Source organism: Salminus brasiliensis, chromosome 13 (genome assembly GCF_030463535.1).
Source record: "Salminus brasiliensis chromosome 13, fSalBra1.hap2, whole genome shotgun sequence".
In the NCBI taxonomy this organism is placed as follows: domain Eukaryota; kingdom Metazoa; phylum Chordata; class Actinopteri; order Characiformes; family Bryconidae; genus Salminus; species Salminus brasiliensis.
In genome coordinates this window covers 2062673-2075770 of record NC_132890.1, presented here as the reverse complement: position 1 = coordinate 2075770, position 13098 = coordinate 2062673, and the positions used below count along the sequence as shown (strand labels likewise).

The 13098-nt window shown below is 42.2% G+C and overlaps 2 protein-coding genes across 4 annotated transcripts in view; one reads left to right on the top strand and one right to left on the bottom strand.

The window, feature by feature from the left end:
• Positions 1–5547, bottom strand: part of LOC140575001 (dysbindin domain-containing protein 1-like) — a 33839-nt gene extending 28292 nt beyond the window's left edge. Inside the window, exon 1 of one of the 2 annotated variants that reach the window (XM_072695112.1) lies at positions 5206–5547. In XM_072695112.1, the coding sequence (XP_072551213.1) occupies positions 5206–5236 (31 nt within the window). In that variant the 5' untranslated portion in view covers positions 5237–5547. The remainder of the gene's footprint in view (positions 1–5205) is intronic. The other variant, XM_072695113.1, reaches the window with a different exon arrangement.
• A 1659-nt stretch (positions 5548–7206) lies between these two features.
• Positions 7207–13098, top strand: part of gas8 (growth arrest-specific 8) — a 6569-nt gene continuing 677 nt past the window's right edge. Inside the window, exons 1-9 of one of the 2 annotated variants that reach the window (XM_072695057.1) lie at positions 7207–7345; positions 7569–7661; positions 8973–9170; positions 9284–9490; positions 9601–9655; positions 10685–10890; positions 11559–11726; positions 12214–12300; positions 12840–13049. In XM_072695057.1, the coding sequence (XP_072551158.1) occupies positions 7343–7345; positions 7569–7661; positions 8973–9170; positions 9284–9490; positions 9601–9655; positions 10685–10890; positions 11559–11726; positions 12214–12300; positions 12840–13049 (1227 nt within the window). In that variant the 5' untranslated portion in view covers positions 7207–7342. Of the gene's footprint in view, positions 7350–7568; positions 7662–8972; positions 9171–9283; positions 9491–9600; positions 9656–10684; positions 10891–11558; positions 11727–12213; positions 12301–12839; positions 13050–13098 lie in introns of both variants that reach the window. The other variant, XM_072695058.1, reaches the window with a different exon arrangement.

Below are 13098 nucleotides of genomic sequence, written 5' to 3'. Positions count from 1 at the left end.
TGCTCCAAGGAAGGACAACCAGTGGACCAGTGAACAGGGTCATTGGCCCCTAAGGCTCTGTGATACTCCTGGTGCTTCCACTTCACAACTTACAGAACTTAAAGGATCTGCTGCTAATATTGGTTGGTGGTTTTAATGTTATGACTGACTCCTCTGCAAGCTCATCTCAAATCTGAAGGAGGGACCTCATCACAGGAGTCAGCCAGTGTCTGTAGTGCCTCAACAAGGCTCTCATGCAGAGCTCCAGGAGGCCGGGGAGCAGGCCAGCACGTACCAAACATGACGGATTCGGATTTCAGATCAGATATGAGACCCCTTTCCGCTCATCGATCTGTTACACGCTTTAATCAAAACAGATTGAGAAAGTAGAGCCTCGGTCGGCTTTCGTTAAATGGCAGCTCAGCATGCTTCACACCTTGACGGATGGCAATTGTTTTTATAAGTACTGGAACAATGATTCAAAGATTTCACCATGGCTATTTACACACCATGCAGACAAAAGTATTGGGACACCTGCTCATTTTATTGTTTCTTCTGAAATCAAGAGTATTAAAAAATTTGATCCTGCTTTTGTTGGAGTAACTGTCTCTGCTGTCCGTGGAAAAAGACTTTCTACTAGATTTTGTAGGAGAATTAATGTTAGGATGAGGGTGAGGTCAGGATGTTGGATAATTAATGACCACCCTACCTCAACTCCCCAATCGCAAGAGTATTTAACGGAGCACCATCTATCATTCCAGAGAACACAGGTCTTCCACTGCACTTCTCAATGCTGGGGGGCTTTACACCCCTCTAGCCCACGCCTGGCATTATTAGGCAGCATGGAGCCAATAGGGTCATGATGTTGATCTGCTCCAGAGAGTCCTATTCTATTGGCAGTACTTCTTCTCTACAGGGACTAGACAAGCTGTGTGTGTGTGTGTGTGTTTATTTGCACATCTGTCTTATTATATCTTAAGGAAGCTGAATGAATTCATTAATGATGTTATAATGTTAATAAACATGAGTGTTAATTTAAGTGTAAAATAAATACTTTTCTAACTACTGGCATTCTGTGGAGAGCAGCTCTAAAAGCATAAGTCCACCTAATATTTTATTGATGGTATGATTATATATGTGATCAATATTTAAATGAATGTTTTAATTCTCATCTCCACCACATTACTTCTCATCCTATCTACTGACATTAATATGTAAGTTTAATATATTTGTTATTTACTGTAATTGGCACATCTTAATTTGGGTCTTACCGCCTATAAGCAGTCTACAGACCAAATGTCAGACCTGATCCCAGATCAATCCCTAAAGTCAATAAAGATAACCCGACTCAATCAGATCAGTTAGTGGTTTAAAAGATGTTAGTAACTTGACTTCCTCCCCTGTAAATCTGCTCTGCAGTCTGAGTCCAGGCCTTCCCTGCTCCCTACATTAAGATGCAGGAGTGTATATATTAATAAACCCATTAAACAAGCTCTGCACAGCAGCCGCTGTGTCTGTGAAAGGCCACTCAACATCAGCAACCCAAAAAAGAATCTATTCTTAACCTGAAACTGGGAAATCGAGAGCGCAACATGATGAAATATTCGTCTACGAGGCTCGCAGACGAGTATCAGGGGCACCTGTGAGCTCCACTGTAATAGAGATCACAGCCTGCCTGCCTGCGCCGCGTCACTGCGGGCTATAGGAAAGGGGCTGAGCTCTTTTACAAAGAGAATCAAACAGTGGCACGGCCTGTAGCACGACCATGCATGACTGACCCTGAATCCGCCCTATTGGAGGCCGCAGTCAACTCCGGACCCACACCCAAAACAACTTTAGCTGAGCGGACAGGTGGTCTGTAGAGTTTTATACGACTGTTAATATACAAAGTGATAATATGTGGAGCTGTGATACCAAATTCACTCTGAAGGTGGCGCTATAGCTCTGAGCCAAAGAATTAAAAGCCCTTTGAAAGGACCCATAGTTTACATTTCCATGTATTTTCTCCTCAAGGCCAGCTCATGATGTTTGTGTGGATTTATGTAGCAGAACAAAATTCATAATTCATTAATATACGAACATTTTCCAAACCCTGCCAATATTTCCAATATGGGAGTATGAAGAACCATTTAACCATTTTACATGATGTAAAGGTTCTGTAAAGGTTCCAGACACATTTGGCCTCATAAAGAAACATTTTTGTAATGGACATGTGTAAAGAGTGTGAGGAACCTTTTAAAGGTCTAAAGAACCTTCACCTGGTCTAAAGGTTCTGTAAAGGTTTCAGCCACTTTTGGATACATAAAGAACCATATTTGTAAAAGAGATGTGTGAAGAATGTGAAGAACCTTTTAAAGATCTAAAGAACCTTCATCTGATCTAAAAGTTCTGTAAAGGTAGCAGAACAAAATTCATAATTCATTAATATGTTTTTAAAGAGTGTTTATTTATATTGTGTTTATTTATATAGTGTTTATTTTAGAGTGTTTATTTAATAGAGTGTTTATTTTATAGAGTGTTTATTTATAGTGTTTATTTTGTAGTGTTTATTCATAGAGTGTTTATTTATAGCATGTTTATTTTAGAGTGTTTATTTTATAGAATGTTTATTTATAGTGTTTATTTTATAGTGTTTATTCATAGAGTGTTTATTTATAGCATGTTTATTTTAGAGTGTTTATTTTATAGAGTGTTTATTTATAGCGTGTTTATTTTATAGTGTTTATTTATAGTGTTTATTTTATAGTGTTTATTCATAGAGTGTTTATTTATAGCATGTTTATTTTATAGAGTGTTTATTCATAGCGTGTTTATTTAGGGTGTTTATTTTATAGCGTGTTTATTTATAGTGTTTATTTTATAGAGTGTTTATTTATAGAGTGTTTATTCCTACACAAACGGTTGCATCTGTAACAACTGCAATTTCTCTCCTGGGATCAATAAAGTATTTCTGATTCTGAAAGCTTTTAGGAAACCAGGGCTGGGCTGTTTTTGTAACTGTGCGTGGTTGTACAGTAAATGATATATGCAAACGACGTGTGTTCTGATTGGCTGTCCTGCACGGATCTGTGTTCAGAAAGTATTCCACAAACCTTAAAACGTCAACATAAACGGGCAGAGCTAAACTGCTGTAGCGTTAATAGAACAACATACTTAATGTATGTCTGGGTTGCTGTGACATCACATAAACATCACATCACATCCCTGACTTTACTAATGCTTTGGTGCTGTATGCAATCAAATTCTCACAGCAATGATCCTCAAGAATGTAGAAGAAAGTCTTCCTCTCTAGACAGTAGAAACAGTTACTCCAACAAAAGCAGGATCGACTCTTTTTAATAGCCTTGATTTCAGAAGAAACGATGAATGAGCAGGTGTCCCAATACTTTTGTCATACGTATTTCAGTACTACAGTATCTCTCATTGCACATCCTCGTACTCCAGACAGTGTGTGTTTTTTGCGGATGAAAAATGATGTGACAGCAGTGACGTGCACGTCGTTTTCAGTGCCGTTCTTCGTTAGAAGGTCCTGGAGGACGGGTATAAATGCAGGCTTAATGTGGGCTGTCACTCCGTGTTCTACTGCAGCGACACAATAATAAGCACAAGCGAATCAGAGAGTGTGAGTGATGTCCAACAATACGCCGGCCTTGACAATCTGCTGGACCTGTGTTGACCCAGTTCACCTCCAGTTCAATATTCTGTCCCACAGCAAACAACCTTCCCTGCATTTTACACCCCTGACCCTTCCCAGACAGTCCATTCCACGCAGGTCCAGCTGATCTTACCAGCGAGTTCTTACCTGGGCCACCTGCCTCTCCATGAGCCTCCATCCAGTAAGCCAAGAGCGTGGACACCCGGAACACACACAGTGTAAGCAGTACAACTGATGTAGAAGAACCACTTTTGGTTCCATAAATAAACATGATGGGAGAGATATGGGAGTATGAAGAACCATTTAGCCATTTTTACATGATGTAAAGGTTCCGTAAAGGTTCCAGCCACTTTTGGTTCCGTAAAGAACCATATTTGTAATGGAGACGTGTGAAGAATCTGAAGAACCTTCTCTTGATGTAGAAGAGCGACTTTTGGTTCCATAACTAACCATGTTGGTAGAGACGTGTGAGTGTGAAGAACCTTTAAAAGATCTAAGGAACCTTTTCTTGATGTAGAAGAACCACTTTTGGTTCCACAAATAAACATGCTGGTAGAGATGCATGAGTGTGAAGAACCATTTAAAAGTCTAAAAAACCCTCATGTGACCTAAAGGTCCTGTAAAGGTTCCAGCCACTTTTGGTTCCGTAAAGAACCATATTTGTAATGGAGACGTGTGAAGAACGTAAAGAAGTTTTCAAAAGTCCAAAGAACCTTCGCTTGATGTAGAAGAACCACTCTCAGTTCCATAACTAACCGTGTTGGTAGAGATGTGTGAGTGTGAAGAACCTCGGTCTAAAGGTCTAAAGAACCTTCATCTGATCTAAAGGTTCCATAAAGGTTCCGGCCAATTTTGGCCCCATAAAGAACCATATTTGTTATGGACATGTGTGAAGAGTGTGAAGAACCTTTTAAATGTTTAAAGATTCTTAATCTGACCTAAAGGTTCTGTAAAGGTTCCAGCCACCTTTGGTTCCATAAAGAACCATATTTGTAATGGAGATGTGTGAAGAATGTCAAGAACCTTCGCGTGTTGTAAAAGAACCACTCTCAGTTCCATAACTAACCATGTTGGTAGAGATATGTGAGTATAAAGAACCTTTTAATGGTCTAAAGAACCTTCACATGATCTAAAGGTTCTGTAATGGTCCAGACACTTTTGGTTCCGTAAAGAACCATATTTGTAAAAGAGATGTGTGAAGAATGTGAAGAACCTCTGAAAGGTCTAAAGAACCTTCGCCTGATCTAAAGGTTCTGTAGAGGTTCCAAACACTTTTGGCTCCAGAAAGAACCCTGCTTACGGAACGGAGATGTGTGAAGAACCCTTCAGTCTAATGTAACTTCTCTTGATGCAGAAGAACGACTTGTGGACCCATAACTAACCATGCTGGTAGAGAACCTTTTAAAGCTCTAGAACCAAACGTTCTTCTCTCTCCTCACACATCTCTATTACGAGCATGGTTGTTAATAGAACCAAAGGTGGTTCTTCTACAGCATTGCTCAAGCATCTGAAGTGCCTATATTCTTAAGAACGCAGAGCTAGATCAGAGAAACAGGAGAACGGGTTCTTACCTGGGCCACCTGCCCCTCCCTGAGCCTCCATCCAGTAAGCCAAGAGTGTGGAGCTGCTGCCTACAGCAGCAACATGGGTGTGGAGCACGCGGAACACACACAGAGGCACAGAGACAAAGAGAGAGCGGCTGTGAGTACAGGCGTCAACTCCCACCAAAGCATCAGCGAGGAGCACACTCCTCTCTCCTGCTTTTCTCCACCTCCCATATGCCTGCTGATCCTCCTATCCTCCACACTCCCAGCCATTCAGCGAGCCGAGCATGCACACTGCCAGAGAGAGAGAGAGAGAGAGAGAGGGGGAGAGTGAGTGGGCGAGTGAGGGGGTAGAGCCAGATAAACTCTGCAAATCACTGAGCCCCTTTGCTCCGTAAGCAGGGCATTGTGAATGATGTTGGCTAAAGCAGAATACAGATAGATCCAGAGAAAGAGACACACGCACACACACACACACACACACACGCACACACACACACACACACACAGAAAGAGCATGCAGGACACACTGGCTGAAAGCCCAGGCTGATTAGGGGAGGGAGAGAGGGAGATGTGCTGGTCAGATGTTGAACACAGCATGGGATAGAGCGCTGAACTAGAGAGATACATTAAACGGACAAAAGTATTGGGACACCTGCTCATTCATTGTTTCTTCTGAAATCAAGGCTATTATGAAGAGTTGATCCTGCTTTTGCTGGAGTAACGGCCTCTCCTGTCCACGGAAGATAGATTTCTTCTACATTCTTGAGGATCATTGCCGTGAGAATTTGATTGCATGCAGAGCCAAGGCGTTAGTAAGGTCATGGATTGCGTTCAGCAACAGAATGTGGGGTGGATGATCCTCATCTCCCCAACTCATCCCATCCAAAAGTACTGGATGGAGCTCCACCACCACCATCATTCCAGAGAACACAGTTCCTCCACTGCTCCACAGCTCCTCAATGCTGGGGGGCTTTATACCCCTCTATAGCCCACACCTGGCATTAGTCAGCATGGAGCCAATAGGGTCATATTTACCTGCTCCAGATAGTGGGATGGTGGACAGTCAGATGAACAGATGGATACAACCTAAAGGAAGTAGCTGAACGAATTCATTAGAAGGGGTGTCCACACAGGGGTGTCGTTAAAAATTGTGTGTGAGGTCTAAAGAACCATCACTTGATGTAGAAGAACGGTTTGATTGAGTATGTTCTAGTGGGTCAACCAGCATAACCAAGGTGGATGACCAATTCTGGTAGACCAGCTAGTTCATCATAACCAAATGTGGTCATAAACACTAATTTGGTCAGAAAATAAGCTGATTAACCAGTACAGGGTGTGTTGACCAGCTTTTTAACCACCTTCACCCACAAAGACCAGCTTAGACCACCCGAAACCAGCTACCAGCAAAAGAGGGTGTTCAGATGGATTTGTCAGCCATGGGGTTGTATTAAATTACTTGTGTGTACTCCAGTAAAAATGTAATGTATTCTCAAATAATAATAAAACATTTCCCACTTTAACTTCATTAGCTAAGTAATATTTGCACTCCTTTGAGGTTTATCATTATTATTATATTATATTAGAAATACCTGTCCCATCCTATGAGCTCTGCCCATCTCTGACGTCAGTACTGTTTGGTCATTAACACTCATGAACACTCATGTATTTGATCAACTATCAGATAAGGAGCAGTAGAAAAGACATTGAACTGCCCGAAGGATCTAAAGGATATCGATTTCTTATTGATGACCAGGCCAGAATCCCATGAGGAATCCCAGACACAGGCTGTGACCGCCCCCTAGTGGACAGTGCCGTGTGCATGAACGCTAGCTTATTCAAAACTGCTGTGACTTGTCGCTTTATTTATATGCATAATTTACCAACAATTATATATATATATATATATAGTAATATATGTTTTAATATATACTATATTCACATATAGCTACAGGAACAGTAAATATAAGGCACACATGGCTCCACTCAATTCTCTTATCGCGAGAATTGAGCTGGTTGCCATGGCGCCGTTGTGTTGTGTACTGAGGCTGTAGCTATTAGCTATGCTAACGAGGATAGCTCACTTTTCATGCTAACTGCCTGAATACACACTGTCTTTACATGCTGGACGACGGTATTAGCACTACGTTAGACAGACAGAAGGATGGTAGGTATGATTAAACGTCGACGGGATGGTTTAGATATACAGCGCTAACGTGTTTTGTGAGCTAAAGCTAGCTAGCTGGCTGGCTAACCTGCTGCTAAACGGCTGGCTATGGACGTCCCAGCGCTACAGCAGTGATGTGTAGCAGTGCACTGATGATGGTTAGCTAAATGTAGCTGGCTAGGTCAGCCAACTAACACTCTGTGTACAAATGTTCATATTTCAGCCTCCAAAAAAGAAAGGAGCGAAGGCTGCGAAGGGCAAGAAGAGTCCTACAGTGGTGGACGGCCTCTCCACAGAGGAGATGTCGAAGGAGCAGGTAGCTAAACCACCTCAGTGACTCTAGTGACTGGTATCAGACTAGCTGCTGAAGCTATGATAATGTCAGCAGAGACATATAGCTATATCTCCAGCTAATACAATAATACTTATGGTTGGGAAGCCTGGGAACTGTCTAGACCTGAAAGCCCTGCGTGCATTTCACATGTCCAACATGGCCTGATCAGGGTAAATCAACCAGTATGACCAGCTTGGCAATCAGCTTGGTCAAACTGGACATGCTGATACACCAGCTCGTCCATCAGACTCAGCTGAAAACCATTACAACATTACTGAGCGGGCCAACCAGCTAAACCAGCTGGCTTACCAGCATAGGGTCTGGTTTTGTTTCTGTTTGATGGGTAAGCTGGTGTACCAGTGTGAACAAGCTAATCAACCAGTATGACCAAGCTGGTCAACCAGCATAAATAGCTTGAACGAACTGGTAGACCATCTAGTCCATCAAATTTACATTTACATTTACATTTAGGGCATTTAGCTGACGCTCTTATCCAGAGCGACTTACAGGGTTACTCGTATTACAGAGGAGGGCCAGTGTAGTGTTAGGAGTCTGGCCCAAGGACTCTTATTGGTGTAGCGCAGCAGCACAGTCACCCAGACCGGGAATCGAACCCCAGTCTCCCACATGGCGTGTGTGTTCAAGATTCAAGATTCAAGAGTTTTATTGTCATATGCACAGCCGAAACAGACAGTTACGCTGTACAATGAAATTCTTACTTTGCTGTCCCTCCATTCACCAATAGATAAAGATAACAAAAAAGAAATTAATAATAAAAAATATATACAAAATAAATAAAGTATAATAATATAAGTTGAAGTAAAAAAAAAAATTAAAGTAAACTTTTTCCTTTTTTACAATTAAAAAAAATTTAAATAAAAGTTACATGTGCTTTTATGTGCAAGTATGAGCAAGTATGAAGAGCAGCAGCTATAAAGTGCAGGTTGCAAGCAAGTGTGGTGTGGTGTTATCTGTTGCGCCACACCAACCAAACTTCAGCGAAAGCATGCTATGCAGGTCAAGAGCTAGGTTAGACTGCCAGCTTAACCAGCTGACTTACCAGTATAGGGTATGTTTTCTTTAGAGTGGCTAGCTTTTCTATTAAAAACAGTTTAGACCTTATGAAACCACAGGGGGAAAGAAGTGGGTAGAACCACAGTCCTCCACAGGAAAGGTGCAGTTGGTTCCCACCACGACTAGCTATTGGTGGTAGAGTGAGGGACCCTAATATAAGCTTAAAATAAGATAGAGGTCACCTTAATGAATTACTTAATTATCCTGATTGTTTATTAGCTTGAGGACCACATTGTCCGCTTGCGTGAAGAGCTGGACAGGGAGAGGGAAGAGCGCAACTACTTTCAACTGGAACGGGACAAGATCCACACCTTCTGGGAGATCACCAAGAGACAGCTGGACGAAAAGAAAGCCGATCTCAGGAACAGGGATAGAGAAATGGAAGAGGCTGAGGAACGCCATCAAGTCGAGATCAAGGTATCAAGAATGATGATGATTATGATGATGATGATCATGATCATCTCTGAGGCATGAAGACGTGATAAGTGCGATGTCTAACAGGAAAGATCTACCTGTGTGTTGTCTTTCAGGTGTACAAACAGAAGGTGAAACACTTGCTGTACGAACAGCAGAACAGCATCGCAGAGCTCAAGACCGAGGGAGTGGTTGCCACCAAACTCATGCAGAAGGAACATGTGGACCTGGAGAACGATCTGAGGAAGGGCATTCGGACCCTGAAAGTGGATCTTAAAGAACAAGAGCTTTCCAACGAGAATCTAATGAAGAGCCTCAAACTGGTTCGTGGAAGCGTAGCGTAGTTCACATTCTCAGGCTGTAAGCTGAGAAGATGGGAACAGGTTTCTGTGGTCGATGTTTTGTTGATAATCAGAGTGTTTACTTGTCACAGAAACACGATGAGGACATTACCAAGACGAGGAATGATTTTGAAAGACAAGTACGAGGTACTGTATCTCACGCTTTTTCTGTTTTACTACATAACATTTTGTTATGACCAGATGTTGACGTTTTAGAACACCCTCAATTTTGTATTGTCATGTAAGAACTAAAAGTTTGGATTTGGACCCTAATCATGATGGAAATTCGCACTCCACCACCTCCACCACCACCCCAGCTCCTAATTCAATTAGAATCTGTGCTTGGCAAAAAAGGGGGTCTCATCAGCTTGAAGCCGCTCAGAACTCCAGGCAATGTTTTTTGAGTTCCCCTTCCTTCACACATCTAGGTTTTATTGTAATTTAAGCAGTTCAAGTCCACTCAGTAACCTGAAATCCAGCAAAGGCCAGTGATCTCAAATAGGACAAAGATAAACAATTAAAAAAATAGCCTTATTAGAGAGCAGCTGCCATTGGTTACAGTGACTCTATATTAATGGAAGTATATTAAGCTTTCAGAATTGATGCAATTAAAAATGTACAAACCCTTAATCTGTATAAAAGCAGTGTTGGGACATGCTGTGTTACTGCACTCTCTACCTCAGTATTTACCCGACACTGCACAGTCAGACTGCTCTCATCATGACTAGAACAAGACCCTTAACACAGAACCACAGAGAGAGCATTCTAACTCCAGATAAGGCCCGAGTTTGGGGAGGACCGTCTCCCACACCATCAGAAGACTCTTGGAAACTGGGGGAAGCTGAAGAGGTCTGGTACAGGAAGAGGTCTAAACCCACAGCAGCATCAGAAGACCAGTTTCTGAGAGTCAGCAGCAGCAGGAGCAGCTTCTTGTGTGATGGACGGCTCGCGTGACCACACCTTGTAGCTCAGCAGCTTAACACTGGAGCAAGTCTCAGCTTCAGCTGTGAGGAGGAGAAGACCTGGAGCTGTGGGGTTGACTGCAGGTGGAGCGGCAGTAAGACAGGCTGTGCTGAGACGGTAGAATAAGAAAAGCAGGCTGGCTCGAGCCAAACCGAGCCTCAAACCTTCGACTGCTAATGTATATAATGTTGTTGTTTTTTTTTCCTAATGTAGAAATAGAGGCTAAATATGAGAAGAAGATGCTGGCGCTACGTCAGGAGCAAGATCTCAGACGCAAGACTGAAATCCATGAAATAGAAGAAAGGAAAAACAGCCAGATTAACACACTGATGAAAAACCATGAGAAAGCCTTCAGTGACATTAAGAACTACTACAATGACATCACTCTCAACAACCTAGCCCTCATCAATACATTTAAGGTATGGTAGTAATTGTTTATTAATGAATACTGTTTATTAATGGATGAAATCATTATTGTACTATTGCTGACACAGATGTGCAAATGTGCACACACACACAGCTTGTCAAGTCCCTGCAGAGAAGTACTGCCAATAAAATAGGCAGATCAACATGACCCTATTGGCACCATGCTGCCTAATGCCAGGCATGGACTAGAGGGGTATAAAGCCCCCCCCCAGCTTTGAGGAGCTGTGGAGTAGTGGTAGAACTGTGTTCTCTGGAATGATGATGGAGCTGCATCCAGTATTTTTGGGATGAGTTGGGGATAATGAGGTGGGGTGGGGATCATCATCATCATCCAACATCCTGAGCTCACTAGCGCTTTTGTCGCTGAAAGCAATCAAATCCTCACAGCAATGCTCTGCTCTAAAATCTAGTAGAAAGTCTTTTTCCCTCATCAGTAAAGACAGCTACTCCAATAAAAGCAGGATAATTTAAATCCCATTGATTTCAAGTATGAATGAACAGGTGTCCCAATACTTTTGTCCACATGGTGTAATTTTTTTATCTCACATTTGAATAGTAAGATCTAATTCTGAATGGTTGATCTGGTGCTGTAAGGATTTGCATTTTCACCTATTTATCCAGTCTTACGTTTGTTCTTCTCTCTCCCTCCCTCTGTGTGCAGGAGCAATCAGACGAAATGAAGAGGAAAGAGGAGAGGTTGGAGAAGGAGACGGCAGAGGTGCTGCACCAGAACAAGTATCTGACCGAGTCTCTGCAGAAGGCCACTGAGGAAGTCTCAGACCTCCGAAAACAGCTTGCCAACTACAATAAAGACAAGAGCTCACTGGCGGTATGCAGAGGACCCTTTTAGGCCCACCCTGTAACACACAAGCTTGTGTGTGTTTATCCCTTTTCCTATTTAGTGCAGGCTAATGTTACACCTGCAGGCACTGAGATCATCATGTCACCTTTATTTACATTAGGACTACATTGAGAGAGACCCTTATTTACAATATAGCTGGGCATGTATAGCAAAATATTGATTAAATATGTATGAAAAGAACACAGATTGAAAAAGCAGATTCAGTCAGTTAGGTAGATTTAAATGAAGGAGGATTTTAAAAAAGGAGGAATAAATAGATAAATAATAAAAAATAAAAAGCATAATAATATTTGATAATTGTAATTGTATGTTATTTAAAAAAAATCAAATACAAAGTTGATTTAAAAAAATCTAATAAAACAAAAATCATCTGTAAGAATAAGCAATATTGGTGGAGGTGGCACTTCTGGTAATCCCTGACTGCAACTTCTAAATTAACCCATTTTCGTTTCAGGGAACCAAAGCACGACTCAAGGTGGCAGACAAAGAAATGAAGGACTTGAAATGGGAGCATGAAGTATTGGAACAGAGATTCAGTAAGGTGAGATTGACATACACCAATCAGCCATAACATTAACACCACCTGCCTAATGTTGTGTAGGTTCCCTCGTGCCACCAAAACAGCTCTGATCCATTGAGGCATGGACTCCACAAGACCTCTGAAGGCGTCCAGCTGTGGCATCTGGAGCACCAAGACTAACATTAGCAGTAGATCCTTTAAGTCCTGTAAGTTGTGAGGTGGGCGGAGCCTCCATGAGCATCAGTAAGAGCCTTGGGTGCCTATGACCCTGCCGCCGGTTCACCGATAGTTCTTCCTTGAAGCACTTTTGGTAGGCACTGACCAAACCACATATCGGGAACACCCCACAAGACCTGATGCCTGATGTTTAGGAGATGTTCTGACCCTTCAGTCATTGTCTAGAACATCACAGTTTTCCTTCAAGAACAGACTGTTCACTCTCGGTCTAATATGTAGATTCCCTGCTTGACAGATGCCATTAGAACCAGATAATCAGTTCCTAAAGACTAACCTATTACACATTTTGCTCAAATTGCCCTCTCCCGTTTCTTGTTCCTCAGGTGCAGCTGGAGCGTGATGAACTGTACCAGAAGTTCACTAAGGCCATCCAGGAGGTGCAGCAGAAGAGTGGCTTTAAGAACCTGCTCCTGGAGAGGAAACTAGATGCACTTACAGACACCCTAGAGAAGAAAGAGGCCCAGCTCAATGAGGTTCTTGCCGCCTCGAATTTGGACCACACAGCCCTCAACGTGGTCACTCGTAAGCTTGAGGTATAGCTGTTTACCAAATCTTCCATCTTGTTCGTAAAATGAAATTATT